At 45.9% G+C, this 15,476-nt stretch overlaps 1 protein-coding gene across 3 annotated transcripts in view; it reads left to right on the forward strand.

The window, feature by feature from the left end:
- prdm10 (PR domain containing 10) overlaps positions 1–15,476 on the forward strand; it is a 187,255-nt gene that overhangs the window by 157,770 nt on the left and 14,009 nt on the right. For 2 of the 3 annotated variants that reach the window (XM_070894241.1, XM_070894242.1), the window contains exons 20-21: positions 4,905–5,048; positions 8,930–9,095. In XM_070894241.1, coding sequence (XP_070750342.1) covers positions 4,905–5,048; positions 8,930–9,095 — 310 coding nt within the window. The remainder of the gene's footprint in view (positions 1–4,904; positions 5,049–8,929; positions 9,096–15,476) is intronic. The other variant, XM_070894243.1, reaches the window with a different exon arrangement.

Below are 15,476 nucleotides of genomic sequence, written 5' to 3' on the forward strand. Positions count from 1 at the left end.
TAATTAAATAAAAATCTGGAATTTAAAAAATCTAGTGTCAGATGACCATGAAACTACCGGATTGTCATAAAAACCCATCTGGTTCACTAATGTCCTTTAGGGAAGGAAATCTGCCGTTCTTACCTATTTGTGACTCCACAGCAATGTGATTGACTCTTATCTGTCCTCTGAAATGCCGGAGCAAGCCACTCAGTTGTGCACAATCGCTGCGAAAAACAATAACAATAAAACCCGACAGATCACTTGGCACCGGCTACAGACACGACAACAGCACACCCGAAGATTTGCAGCCCATCGACCCTGCAAATCCTCCTCATCAACATCTGAGGACTTGTGCCAAAATTGGGCGAGCTGTCCCAAAGACTAGGCAAGCAACAGTCTGATATAGTCATACTCACAGAATCAGACCTTTCAGCCAATGTCCCAGACTCCTCCATCACCATCCCTGGGTATGTCCTGTCCCACCGGCAGGACGGACCCACCAGGGGTGGCAGCTCAGTGGTATATAGTCGGGTGGGAGTGGCCCTGGGAGTCCTCAACATTAATTCCAGACACCATGAACTCTCATGGCTTCAGGTCAAGCATGGGCAAGGAAACCTCCTGCTGATTACCACCTACCGCTCTCCCTCAGCTGATGAATCAGTACCCCTCCATGTTGAACACCACTTGGAAGAAGCACTGAGGGTCGCAAGGGCACAGAATGTACTCTGGGTGGGGGACTTCAATGTCCATCATCAAGAGTGGCTCGGTAGCACCTACTGACCGAGCTGGCTGAGTCCTGAAGGACATAGCTGTCAGACTGGGCCTGCGGCAGGTGGTGAGAGAACCAACACAAGGGAAAAACCTACTTAACCTCGTCCTCACCAATCTACCTGTCGAAGATTCATCTGTCCATGACAGCATTGGTAGCAGTGACCACCGCACAGTCATTGTGGAGACAAAGTCCCGTCTTCACACTGAGGACACCCTCCATCGTGTTGTGTGGCACTTATCATCATCATCATAGGCAGTCCCTCAAAACGAGGATGACTTGCTTCCACGCCAAAAAAGGATGAGTTCACAAGTGTTTCAATGAAGGACCTAATATTCCAGGTCCTGAACTACACCACCGTGCTAAATGGGATAGATTCAGAACAGATCTACCAGCTCAAAACTGGGCATCCATGAGGCGTTGTGGGCCAGCAGCAGAATTGTATTCCACCACAATCTGTAACCTCATGGCCCGGCATATCCCTCACACTACCATTACCATCAAGCCTGGGGACCAACCCTATTTCAATGAGGAGTGTAGAAGAGCATGCCAGGAGCAGCACCAGGTGTATCTAAAAATGAGGTGCCAACCTGGGGAAGCTGCAACACAGGACTACATGCATGGTAAAATGTGGAAGCAACATGCTATGGACAGGGCTAAGCAATCCCACAATCAGTGGATCAGATCAAAGCTCTAGTCCTGCCACATCCAGTCGTGAATGGTGGTGGATCATTAAACAACTAACGGGAGGAGGAGGCTCCATGAATATCCCCATCCTCAATGATAGCGGAGCCCAGCACGTGAGTGCAAAAGACAAGGCTGAAGTGCTTACAACCATCTTCAGCCAGAAGTTCCGAGTGGATGAACCATATCGGCCTCCTCCTGAGGTTTTAACCATCACAGAAGCCAGTCTTCAGCCAATTCGATTCACTCCATGTGATATCAAGAAACGGCTGAGTGCACTGGATACAGCAAAGGCAATGGGCCTCGACAACATCCTGGCTGTTGTGCTGAAGACTTGTGCTCCAGAACTAGCCGCGTCTCTAGCCAAGCTGTTCCAGTACAGGTACAACACTGGCATAGATCCGACATTGGAAAACTGTCCAGGTATGTCCTGTCCACAAAAAGCAGGACAAATCCAATCAGGCCAATTACCACCCCATCAGCCTACTCTCAAGCAAAGTGATGGAAGGTATCGTCGACAGTGCTATCAAGCTGCACTTACTCACCAATAACCTGCTCATTGATGCCCAGTTTGGGTTCCGCCAGGATCACTCGGCTCCAGACCTCATTACAGCCCTGGTCCAAACATGGACAAAAGAGCTGAATTCCAGAGGAGAGGTGAGAGTGACTGCCCTCGACATCAAGGCAGCATTCGACCGAGTGTGACATCAAGGAGCCCTAGTAAAACTGAAGTCCATGGGAATCGGGGGGGAAAACTCTATACTGGCTGGAGTCATACCGAGCACAAAGGAAGATAGTGGTTGGAGGTCAATCATCACACCCTCAGGACATCACTGCAGGAGTTCCTCAGGGCAGTGTCCTAGGCCCAACCATCTTCAGTTGCTTCATCAATGAACTTCCCTCCATCATAAGGTCAGAAGTGGGGATGTTCGCTGATGACTGCACAGTGTTCAGTGCCATTCACAACCCCTTAGATAATGGAGCAATTCATGCCTGCATACATCATCATCATCATCATAGGCAGTCCCTCGAAATCGAGGAAGACTTACTTCCACTCTAAAAGTGAGTTCTCAAGTGACTGTACAATCCAATACAGGAATTACAGTCACTACCACAGGTAGGACAGACAGACAGTTGTTGAAAGAAAGGGTGGGCGGAGAGTGTGGTTTGCTGCACGCTTCTTCCGCTGCCTGCGCTTGGTTTCTGCAGGCTCTCGGCGACGAGACTCGAGGTGCTCAGCTCCCTCCCGGATGCTCTTCCTCCACTTAGAGCGGTCTTTGGCCATGGATTCCCAGGTGTCGGTGGGGATGTTGCACTTTATCAAAGAAGCTTTGAAAGGTTTTCTTGAATCATTTCCTCTGCTCACCTGGGGATCGCTTGCCGTGTACAGCATACAGCAGGATCTGGACAACATTCAGGCTTGGGCTGATAAGCGGCAAGTAACATTCGCGCCACACAAGTGCCAGGCAATGACTCCAACAAGTGAGAGTCTAACCACCGCACCTTAACATTCAATGGCATTACCATCGCCAAATCCCCCACCATCAACATCCTGAGGATCACCATTGACCAGAAACTTAATTGGACCAGCACATAAATATTGTGGCAACAAGGGCAGGTCAGAGACTGGGTATTCTGCGGCGAGTGTCTCTCCTCCTGACTCCCTAAAGCCTTTCCACCATCTACAAGGCACAAGTCAGGAGTGTGATGGAATACTCTCCACTTGCCTGGATAAGTGCAGCTCCAACAACACCCGAGAAGCTCGACACCATCCAGGACAAAGCAGCCCGCTTGATTGGCATCTCATCCACTACCTTAAACATTCACTCCCTCCACCACCAGCGCACCATGGCTGCAGTGTACCATCTACAAGACGCACTGTAGCAACTTGCCAAGGCTTCGTCAGCAGCATCTCCCAAACCCGTGACCTCTACCACCTAGCAAGACAAGGGCAGCAGGCACATGGGAACACCACCACCTCCACGTTCCTTTCCAAGTCACACACCACCCTGATTTGGAAGCCGATTGCCATTCCTTCATTGTTGCTGGGTCACAATCCTGGAACTTCCTCCCTAACAGCACTGTGGGAGCACTTTCACCACACGGACTGCAGCGGTTCAAGAAGGCGGCTCACCACCACCTTCTCGAGGGCAATTAGGGATGGGCAATAAATGCCGGCCTTGCCAGCAATGCCCACATCCCATGAGCAAATTTTTTATATAAAGAGTTTTTAAAAAATCACCATTACTGACACAAGCTTTTTTATTGCAGATTTATTTATTCATTGAATTCAAATTCCCCAGCAGCTGCCGTGGTAGGATTTGAACTCGCGTCGCCAGATCATTATTCCAGGCCTCTGGATTACCAGTCCAGTGACATAATCACTATGCTATCTTAACAATAGATATGTGCCACATTCCCGAGGGCTGTATAATGGGGTGCGGTGAGCTTCCTGCAAGTTCATTGACCACATTTCTTCAAAGGCTTCAGTGCTTTTATTTATCTTGTTTGCTGAAACCTGTGGAATGAAGAGATTAGCCCTGAATGCAGTTGGTAAAAAGTGGCAGAAGAAAATGCAACAACCATATTCTGGCTCTCCTCCTATAAATTCGTCTTCAGTTGGAATTGTTTTAAGATGGATATTTTATCAGAAATAAGTAATGGCATAATAAATAGGAGCAGGAGAAGACCATACTGATCTTCTCGCTATAATAATCATGGAATAAAACAAAAACAAAGGCTTGCATTTATATAGAGCCTTTCACAGCCACCGGACATCTCAAAGGACTTTACAGCCAATGAAGTAATTTTTGAGTGTGGTCACTGTTGTAATGTAGAAAACGCGGCAGCCAATTTGCGCACAGCAAGCTCCCACAGACAGCAATGTGATCATGACCCAGATAATTTGCTTTGTTATGTTGGTTGAGGGATAAATATTAGCCAGGACACCAGGGATAACTCCCCTGCTCTCCTTCGAAAAGTGCCATGGGATCTTTTACGTCCACCTGAGAGGGCAGATGGGGCTTGAGTTTAACGTCTCCTCCGAAAGAATGATCTCAACAATGTTCTTGGAGCTCCCCCGAAGATTTAGGGTGTTTATCGAGTCTACAGGCCAGCTTCTACTTGCGGTCTGGGTGCAGTTAGCTGGGTGGGTTGGCAGTATGTTTGTTACAGTCGGCCTTGGGATAGCGAGGGTGCTGCCAAGGCTTTTGCTCCTGATTACTATCCAGTGGGCTCTTGTCTGGTCGAATACCCTATCAGCACTTGAAAATCATGGCCACTTTGGATAGGGTGACATCTTTCCATCTGCATCCCAGGAAAAGTTGGAGCCTTCAGGAGAGAAGGGGTGAAAAGAAGGTGCTTGTTTTAAAATGCTCATCATCAGTATGGTCATCACATGAAGTGATGCAGCATTGCTGTTGTATTTGTGAGAAGGTTAATAATTCCTCCTGTGTCTGTCTCATTTCAGGCCTCCTCCCCGCACCAGAATCAGCATTCCACTGTGGACGTCAGCCAGCTGCATGACCCTCATGCCTTCGCACAGCACCCCATTCAGGTCCAGCACGTCCAGGTGACGGAGCAGTCCAACGCCATGGCTCCCTCTGCATCCCAGGTAACCTTCATTGGGACAATGCGTGACACATTACCGCAGGTACACATCCTCCACACTCCACTGAGCAAACTCACCCAGGCCCCGTCCCTGGGAAAAGAATTCACCTGAGAGACTAGGTTTCATGATGTCCCAGCACCGTCTCCCATGTGACCTCTTCCTGCTGTCGTGCTGATTATAAAGCAAGCCCTGCCCCTCGGGTTTCAATTGGTTTCCTCAGCACATGCTCTCAAATTGTAACATAGACACCTCACTTCATTAATGAAGAAATGTTTTGTTTGCTGTCTCTGTTGGTCCACAGCTTGAAGCAAAATGTCCGCTGATGGCCCCGAACAGGCTTTGTGGCGTAAGTGCTCACCTGTCCTTTACAGGTGATCACAGTAAATGCCCACCGTGACTTAGTGTAGCAGAGCGGGAGTGTTTTCTCTGCAGGTCCTGACTGACCAGTGGCAACAACACTGCATCCTTCATGCCAGGAGCAGGCCATGGTAACACACATTTGACTAAATAACAGCAGCAAATGCACTTCAAAACTAATCTGCCACTTGTAAAGAGCTTTGGCACATCCTAAGGACGTGGTACGGTGCAAGTTCTATTTTATTTCTTTTACAGCTCCCCTCGGCCATGTTATTGTAACTATCTTGGATTTCATTTCAGAAATGCAACTTTGTCCCACCCCGCCACCCTGAGCGGTGGTTATGAAATGTCCATCTGTCTTTGTGACATATGTCAGGATGGGTCATTGGTACATTTATCCGTATCTGGACGATTAACCAAAGAACTCTATGTTCTGAGTCTGCTCAGGGAGAAGCATTTGCCACATTCCAGGAGCTCCGCTTCAGTTATGTAACTATACAAAGCCCTACCTTGAGTTGATGCAAAACATTGCATTTCTATAGTACCTTTCAAGTCCTTGGAATGCCCCAAAGCACTTCCCAGACAAATATTTTTGAAGTGTTGTAATGCAGGCAAACGCAGCACTCACTGTATGCACATTGAGGGCCTGCCATTGCCGTGAGGTGAGCCATCAGTTGGTCTGCTTTTGGGATGGTGTTGGTTGAGGGAGGAATGTTGGCCAAATCACGGAGAACTCCCTGTTCTTCAAATAGTGCTGTGAATTCTTTTAGATCCAGACGGGAGATTTGTTTTAACATCTCCTGAAAGACTGCACCTCCGACAATGCAGCAGCGAAGTGTCAGTCGAGATTATGATCTCCAATCCTGAAGTTGAATCCTTCAGAGTCAGGCTCCATCCTGGGCTTTTCAGAAACAAGTCAAGATTAATAGTATCTGATGTGCAGGAACCTTCACCAGAAACTGTTGCCTATAATTAGTCAGAGGCATTTCTTTTGGATATTTTGCCCTCATGGAAACTTCTATCTGCTGCCTAGTTCAACACAACTTGGCTGGTCTCCAATGGTGTGTGGAGGAAGCAAACTGAAAGAGAAGGAAAGACTACCTACCATTGTTATTTGCGCACCATGCTTCTTCCCCACAGTTTTGAAGAGTCTTTCACTTTTCAGCCATTCTTGTCTGCAAAATAACCAAGTGAAACCTCAGGAACTTGCCTTATGTAGACCCTGAGGACATGGGGGATATTTCTGATACACAGGCGCTGAAATTCAGGGCCAGAAAACTGCCGCACCTACCGTTTTAAAAGTTTCTTTCCCACCGGGATCGTTGAAGTGGTCTCTCCATTGATTTTTGGCACTTAGGGTTTTTTGACATTGACCGGAAGTTGGTCATAGCGGGAGTTTGGCAGCAAGGTCGGCTGAGGTTGGACGGGACTCCGCCGCTATCACGGAACGGTGGTGATGTCAGAGCGCGTGTGCGTCACCACGCTCTCCTCCATTAAAGGGGAGAGAATCCGTCATTTTATATCTTCGGCCACTGGGTCACCAGGGAGGGTTTCGACCGGGCCAAGAGTGGGTACCAGGCTGCCTGATGGCGGCCCAGCTGAACCCGTGGGCACTATTTTGCCCGCTGATCGGGAAGTCGGTCGGCAAAAATAAAGACATGGCGGCTGCAGCAGTGGGCCTTCCCCTTGAAGGACCGCCACGCTGCTGGGACGCACACAGTGAGGAGAAGGTTCACTGTCGGGGGCACCGTGTGGCGGGGCAATGATTTTTTAACCTGAATTTCGGTCGATGTATTTTGCAGGTGCGGGAGAGCGGTGGTGCGTGTTTTGATGACTCGCTTGTGGCGGTCATCAGCATTGGGGTGGAATTGGGTCCAGGTCGAAAAATCTCCAGCCTGAATTTGGGTCGGGGCGGCCAGTTGACCACAAAACGGCGGCCATGGGATTCTGCCACATGGCTGCCGCAAACGGGCAGTGATGGGTCTCTCAGAGACCCTGAATTTCAGCCCCACAGTGTCATGGGTCTCAGAGACCCTGAATTTCAGCCCCACAGTGTCATGAAACATCGTCCTCCATGTGATTGTTTTTCAAGGAATGTGAGCAGGATTTGGCTCCAGTGGTATGGCAAAAGATGAAGACTTCCAATGCTAGATAATCTTTGTCCAAGAGAGCAGGCAGGTGAGAATTCTACAAGAGAAGGATCCGGTGGTTCTTGAGTCTGAACCCAACAAATACAGAGTCATCATAGGCAGTCCCTCGAAATCGAGGAAGACTTGCTTCCACTCTTTTATAAAAAAAAAAAAAGTTCTTGGGTGACTGAACAGTCCAATGCGGGAATTACAGTCTCTGTCACAGGTGGGACAGACAGTGGTTGAAGGAAAGGGTGGGTGGGACTGGTTTGCTGCCTGCGCTTGGTTTCTGCATGCACTCGGCGACGAGACTCGAGGTGCTCAGCACCCTCCAAGATGCACTTCCTCCATTTAGAGCGGTCTTTTGGCTAGGGTCTCCCAGGTGTCAGTGGGGATGTTGTATTTTATCAAGGAGGCTTTGAGGGTGTCCTTCAAACGTTTCATCTGCCCACCTTGGGCTCGCTTGCCGTGTAGGAGTTCCGAGTAGAGTGCTTGCTTTAGGAACCTTGTATCAGGCATGTGGGCAATGCGGCCCGGCCAGTGGAGCTGGTCGAGTGTGGTCAGTGCTTCGATGCTGGGGGTGTTGGCATGGCCGAGGACGCTAACGTTGGTGCGTCTGACCTCCCAGGGGATTTGCAGGATCTTGCGGAGACATTGTTGGTGGTATTTCTCCAGCGATTTGAGGTGTCTACTGCACATGGTCTATGTCTCTGAGCCATACAGGAGGGCGGGTATCACTACAGCCCTGTAGACCGTGAGCTTGGTGGCAGATTTGAGGGCCTGATCTTCAAACACACTTTTCCTCAGGCGACCGAAGGCTGCGCTGGCGCACTGGAGGCGGTGTTGAATCTTGTTGTCGATGTCTGCCCTTACTGGTATGGAAAGTGGTCCACGTTGTCCAAGGCTGCGTCGTGGATCTTGATGACTGGGGGGGGCAGTGCTGTGTGGCGGGGTCAGGTTGGTGGAGGACCTTTGTCTTACAGATGTTTGGGAAGTGTTCCTCGCCCTGGCAGCAGCCATACTGTAAAATCTGTGACTTTCAGGGATAAGAAATGTTGCAGGATCTCTGGATGCACAGCTTTAAGTGTGTCTTGACACATTCCACCTGCTACTGGACAACATAGAGCTTTTAATCCCTTTCATTATCAAACTACTAGAGTTGAAGTTCAAAAGCTTCATATTGAGAGCTCTTCAAAGATATAAAAAAAAATGGAGCAGTACATTCCAACACTCTGTAGCATACAGATCAATAAAATCCAAAGAGTTTCCTCCAGTCTACTCGGGTCCCAGAACGAAAAGCGTAATGGAGGGGTCGGGGGTATGCACTGCTTTCGATGTTGTCGCAGTATGTATATTGACTGATTTCTTATGCTCTTTGGACTCTGTGTTTGATTGTAGAGTGGAGGTCAGCCACTGAGCCCTTCATCCCAGCAGCAACAGGAACTCAGCCCTTCCCAGTTACAGGGCGGAACATCAACACAAAACCAGGTCTTACAGCAGCAACCAACGGCTACTGTACAGCATACGTACCTTCCCAGCACGTGGGGAACCTTTCGCAACTACTGTAAGTGGCTGTCGTAGCTCAGACAAACACTTGATGCAGACACAGTCAAGCCCCATTTCCACCCCCCCCTCCCTCCCCCACCACCCCATGTATGAAACCAACACTCGCCCTAAAACATGCTAAAACTCAAAGTTGAATTCCTGCAATATTGAGATTGTTTGTTCCGATCACAATCAGCCTGTAGTTTCTGGATCAAGACCAATCATGCACAGGTCACTCAACCGCTGACAAAGTCCAGGATTTGCAGATCTCCAGTGATAGGAGGTAGGGCAGAATCAGCACAAGTAAATTGGATTTGAGATCTGCTGCCTGTGGCTCTGTCCATGGGCCATGTGCTACATAACAGAAACAGCATGGAGGGAGGATACTCACTATGGATGCAAAGTTCTAGAAAAATTCCTTTGCTAAACTGCAATTATAAACCTTGCAAGTTCACGGAAGGTATTCTTCTTCAAACTGCCTGGAGCTTCCCAGGAGTGTTAAAATTAAGTTGACCCAGAATCTGCAGCAGGTTTGCTCAAGTTTGGTACCCTGCCAGGTCCCCGCTGAGGATTTCACCTGAATGTACAAGTAATCAGGAAGGCAAATGGAACATTGACCTTTATTGCAAGGGGGGGTGGAGTACAAAAGTAGGGAAGTCCTGATACAACTGTACAGGGCGTTGGTGAGACCACATCTGGAGTACTGCGTACAGTTTTGGTCTCCTTATTTAAGGAGGGATATACGTGCAGTGGAGGCAGTTCAGAGAAGGTTCATTAGGTTGATTCCTGAGATGAAGGGATTGTCTATGAGGAAAGGTTGGGCCTGTACACATTGGAGTTTAGAAGAATGAGAGGTGATCTTATTGAAACATAAGATTCTGAGGGGGCTTGACGGTAGATGCTGAGAGGAAGTTTCCCCTCGTGGGGAATCTAAAACTAGGGAGCATAGTTTCAGATTAAGAGGTCGCCCTTTTAAGATGGAGATGAGGAGGAATTTCTTCTCTCAGAGAGTCGTGAATCTTTGGAATTCTCTACCCCAGAGAGCTGTGGAGGCTGGGTCATTGAATATATTCAAGACTGAGATAGACAGCTTCTTGAACTATAGGGGAGTCAAGGATTATGGGGAACGGGCAGGAAAGTGGAGTCAACCATGATATTGAATGGCAGAACAGGCTTGAGGGGCCATATGGCCTTCTCCTGCTCCTATTTCTTATGTTCTTATGACATAGTAATCAATCTGTGGCTAACTGAAGAAGTTAAGGATAGTATAGATTAAAAGCAGCTGTTTATAATGTTGCAAAGATTAGGAGAGCTTTAGAAATCAGCAAAGGAGAATGAAAAAATTGATAAAAAGGGAGAAAATAAAATGAGAGTAAATTAGCAAGAAATCTAAAAACAGATTGTAAAAGCTTCTACAAGTATATAAAAAGGAAGAGAGTAGCAAAAGCAAGCATTGGTCCCTTCGAGGCTGAGACAGGAGAAATTATATTGGGGAGCAAGGAAATGGCAGAGATTTTAAACAAATATTTTGAATCTGTCTTCACAATAGAAGACACAAAAAGTATACCAAAAATAGTGGGGAGCCAAGGGGCTAATGAGAGTGAGGAACTTAAAGTAATTAATATCAGTAGAGAATAAGTACTTAAGAAACTAATAGGTCTAAAAACCAATAAATCCCTGGACCTGATGGACTACATCCTAGTGTTTTAAAAGAGGTGGCTGCAGGGATAGTGGATGAATTGGTTGTGATCTTTCAAAACTCCCTAGATTCTGAAACGGTTCCAGCAGATTTGAAGGTAGCAAATGTAATTCAAGAAAGGAGGGACAGAGAAAACCGGGAACTACAGACCAGTTAGCCTGACATCAGTCATCAGGGAAATGCTGGAATCCATTATTAAGGAAGTGGTAACAGGGTTCTTAGAAAATCATAAAATAGTTAGGCACAGTCAACATGGTTTTATGAAAGGAAAGTCGTGTTCCGCAAATTTATTCACATTTTTTGAGGATGTAACTGGTAGGGTAGATAAAGGGGAGCCAGTAAATATATTTGGATTTTCAAAATGCATTCGATAAGGTGCCACATAAAAGCTTGTTGAGCAAGATAAGGGCTCATGGGGTTAGGGGTCATGTATTAGCATGGACAGAGGATTGATTAACGGAAATAAAACAGAGAAGGGACAAACGTGTAATTTTCAGATTGACAGGCTATAATTAGTGGAGTTCCACAAGGATTAGTGCTTGGGCCTCAGCTATTTACAATCTGCATTAATTACTTAGATGAAGGAACGAGTGTAATGTATCCAAGTTAGCTGACGATACAACACTAGGTGGGAAAGTAAGATGTGAGGAGGACACACAGAGCTTGTCAAGAGGTATAGACAGATTAAGTGAGTGGGCAATAAGGTGGCGGATGGAGTATAATGTGGGGAACTGTGAGGTTATTCATTTCGGTAGGAAGACAACATTTTTTTAAATGGTGAAAACTATTGATGGTTGGTGTTGAGATTTAGGTGTCTAGTACAAGAAACATAGAGTTAATATGCAGATGTACATCAAGCAATTAGGAAGGCAAATGGCATGTTGGCCTTTATTGCTCGGGAGTTGGGGGACTAGAGTAAGGATATCTGGCTACAATTGTACAGGGCCTTGGTGAGACCACACGTGGAGTCCTGTGTGCAGTTTTCGTCTCCTTTTCTAAGGAAGGATTGACTTGCCTTAAAGGTGGTGCAACAAATGTTCACTAGATTGATTCTTGGGATGAGACGGTTGTCCTATGAGGAGAGATTGAGTAGGTTGGGCCTATACTCTCTGGAGTTTAGAAGATTGAGAGGTGATATCATTGAAAGGTACAATATTCTGAGGGGGTTTAACAGAATAGATGCTGAAAGGTTGATCCACCTGGCTGCAGAATCTAGAACTAGGGGGCATAGTCTCAGAATAAGGGGTTGGCCATTTAAGACGGAGGTGAGGAGGAATTTCTTCATTCAGTGGGTTGTGAATCTTTTGAATTATCTGCCCCAAAGAGCTATGGATGATCAGTCGTTGAGTATATTCAAGGCTGAGAAACTTAGATTTTTGGACTTTAGAGGAATCCAGGGATATGAGGAAAGTGGAGTTGAGGTTGAAGATCAGCCTTGATCTTATTGAATAGCAGAGTAGGCTCAAGGGGCTGTATGGCCTACTTCTGCTTCTAATTCTTATGTTCATATGAAATCTAGGCCATCATTTGCTTTTCATTGGTTGTTGTGTTATATACAAATCCGGCCTCCCCTGGGGAAACATCTCTCTTCCCAGCCCTATTCTCCTGAGGGCACTGGCTAATACTGTTAGCTGCTCTCTAACACATCAACCAAGTGACCCCCATGCGTGCCCAGGTCACTCCGGTTTTTTTTAGTAATTATTTTGTGCTTTTCATATAAAATTCTGACGGGACTGGACAGGTTAGATGCAGGAAGAATGTTCCCGATGTTGGGGAAGTCCAGAACCAGGGGTCACAGTCTAAGGATAAAGGATAAGCCATTTAGGGCCGAGATGAGGAGAAACTTCTTCACCAGAGAATTGTGAACCTGAGGAATTCTCTACCAAAGAAAGTTGTTGAGGCCAGTTCGTTAGATATATTCAAAAGGGAGTTAGATGTGTCCTTTACGGCTAAAGGGATCAAGAGGTATGGAGAGAAAACAGGAATGGGATACTGAAGTTACATGATCAGCCATGATCATATTGAATGATGGTGCAGGCTCGAAGGGCCGAATGGCCTACTCCTGCACCTACTTTCTATGTTTCATGTCCTCGGGAATCTCAAGGGGCTTCACTGCTGAACTATTTTTGAAGTGTGATCACTGGTGTTTTGTAGGCAATCGAAGCACTTAACTTATGCACAGATGAATTACCAGTTCATCTGCTTTGATGGTATTGGATGAGGGAGGAATGTTGTATGGACATCAGGAGAACTCCTTGCTCTTTGAATAGTGCTATGTGATCTTTTGGAACATAGGGTGATTGTAACAGGAGCAGGCCATTCAGTCCCTCAAGCCTGTACCATCATTTAATTAGATCATGGCTGGTCTGTATCTTAACTCCATCTACCTGCCTTGGTTCCAACACCTTTAATACCATTGTCTAACAAAAATATACCAATTTCAATTTTTAAATGTTCAATTGACCCCCCCCGGCCTCAACAGCTTTTTTGGGGGAGAGAGTTCCAGATTCCCACTGCCCTTTGGGTGAAGAAATGCTTCTTGACATCACCCCTGAATGGCCTAGCACTAATTTTAAGGTTATGCGCCCTTGTTCTAGACTCCCCACCAGAGCAAATGTTTTCTCTGTCTACCCCATCGTATCCTTTCACCATCGTAAACACCTTGATTAGATCACCCCTGAATCTTCTATATCCCAGGGAATAGAAGCCTGGTCTGTGCAATCTGTCTTCATAATTTAACCCTTTTAGACCCAGTATCATTCTGGTGAATCTGTGCTGCACCCTCTCCAAAGCCAATATATCCTTCCTTGGGTGTGATGCTCAGGACTGAACGCAGTGCTCCAGATGGGGTCTGACCAGAGCTTTATATCACTGCAGCATAACTTCTACTACTTTCTGTTCCAGTCCCCTCACGATAAAGGCCACCATTCCATTCGCCTTTTTAATTATTTTTTGTACCTGTCCATTAGCTTTGTGATTTCTGTTCTTGGACCCCTAATTCCTTCAGCTCCTCCATAGTTTCTAGCTTCTCACCATTTAGAAAATACTCTAGTGTTTATTTCTTGGGTCCAAAGTGGATGACCTCACACTTTCCCACATTGAACTCCATTTGCAACAGTTTTGTCCACCAATTTAATCTATTGATATGCCTTTGTAACTTGAGTACATATCAATTATTCTTACTCTCTGTCTCTGACCAAAAACAGAATTTATATTTATATAACACAGTAGCAAACAGTATATAAAACATGCAGGAAGAGGCATACATTAAGTACATAGACATGATAAGGGAGATTACGAAGGGATTAGGAGAGAAGTCAAAAAACAATTAGGAACGCAAAGAGGAACTATGAAATTAAATTATCAAGGAACATAAACACAATATTAAAATATTTTTCAGGCACATCAATAAAAAAAGGACGGTTGGGATGGAAATAAGACCATTAAGGGATAGATACGATAACACCACAGGTAACGATTGGTAGATGGCAGAAATGTTAAATCATTATTTTGCTTCAGTATTTACCAGGGAGATAGGACAGGTGGACATGACATTGGATGAGGAGATTAGTAATGAGATAAGTGCATTTAAAATAAAGAAAGGGGATAGAATAAAAAAACTAATCAAACTCCAAGAGGATGAAACCCCTGGTCCGGATGGATTACATCCACGCATTTTTAAAGAATCTAGGGAAGAGATAGCAGAGGCATTACTACACGTATTTAATAATTCGTTCGTAAAAGGTGTCATGCCAGAGGATTGGTGGACAGCTAATGTAATTTAAGAATGGGGATAGAACATGTCCAGGGAATTATAGACCTGTCAGCTTAACATTGATGGTAGGAAAAATAAAGGAATCCCTACTAAAGGAGAAGAACATCTAGAAATAAAAAGTATAATAGTCAGCATGGATTTCAAAAGGGAAACTCTTGCTTGACCAAACTTATTGAATGTTTTGACTAACAGAGAGTAGACAACGGTAATGCAGTTGATGTAATTTATCTAGAATTTCAAAAGACCTTTGATAAGGTTCCCCATAATAGACTGATGAACAAGGTCAGAGAATGCAGAGTCAGAGGACACAAATAGTTAGCTGGCTTCAAGACAGAAAGCAGAGAGTAGGGGTAAAGGGCAGCTATTCAAAGTGGCAGAAGGTGGGTAGTGGTGTTCCACAGGATCAGTGCTGGGACCACTGCTGTTCACAATTTACATTAACAATTTAGCATTGGAATCAAAAACACAATTTCTAAATTTGCGGATGACAAAATATTGGGGGGATAGTCAATACTGAGGAGGACTGCAACAAATTACAGGAGGACATTAATAAACTTGCAGAATGGGCATATAATTGGCAAATGAAGTTCAACACAGATAAATGTGAGGTATTACATTTTGGTGGGAAGAATTGGGAGGTCACTTATTACTTGGTGGATGCGAGTCCAGGTGGGGTAGAGGAACAAAGGGATCTCGGAGTACAAATACACAAGTCACTAAAAGTAGCGACACAGGTTAGCAAGGCCATAAAAAACAAACCCAGCACTCGGGTTTATTTGTAGAGGGATAGATTGAAAAGTCGGAGGTTATACTAAACCTGTATCGAACCTTGGTTAGACCACACTTGGAGCACTGCGTACAGTTCTGGTCGCCACATTATAAAAATTATATCGAGGCACTGGAGAGGGTGTAGAGAGGATTTGCAA

Source organism: Pristiophorus japonicus, chromosome 11, assembly GCF_044704955.1.
Source record: "Pristiophorus japonicus isolate sPriJap1 chromosome 11, sPriJap1.hap1, whole genome shotgun sequence".
Taxonomy (NCBI): domain Eukaryota; kingdom Metazoa; phylum Chordata; class Chondrichthyes; family Pristiophoridae; genus Pristiophorus; species Pristiophorus japonicus.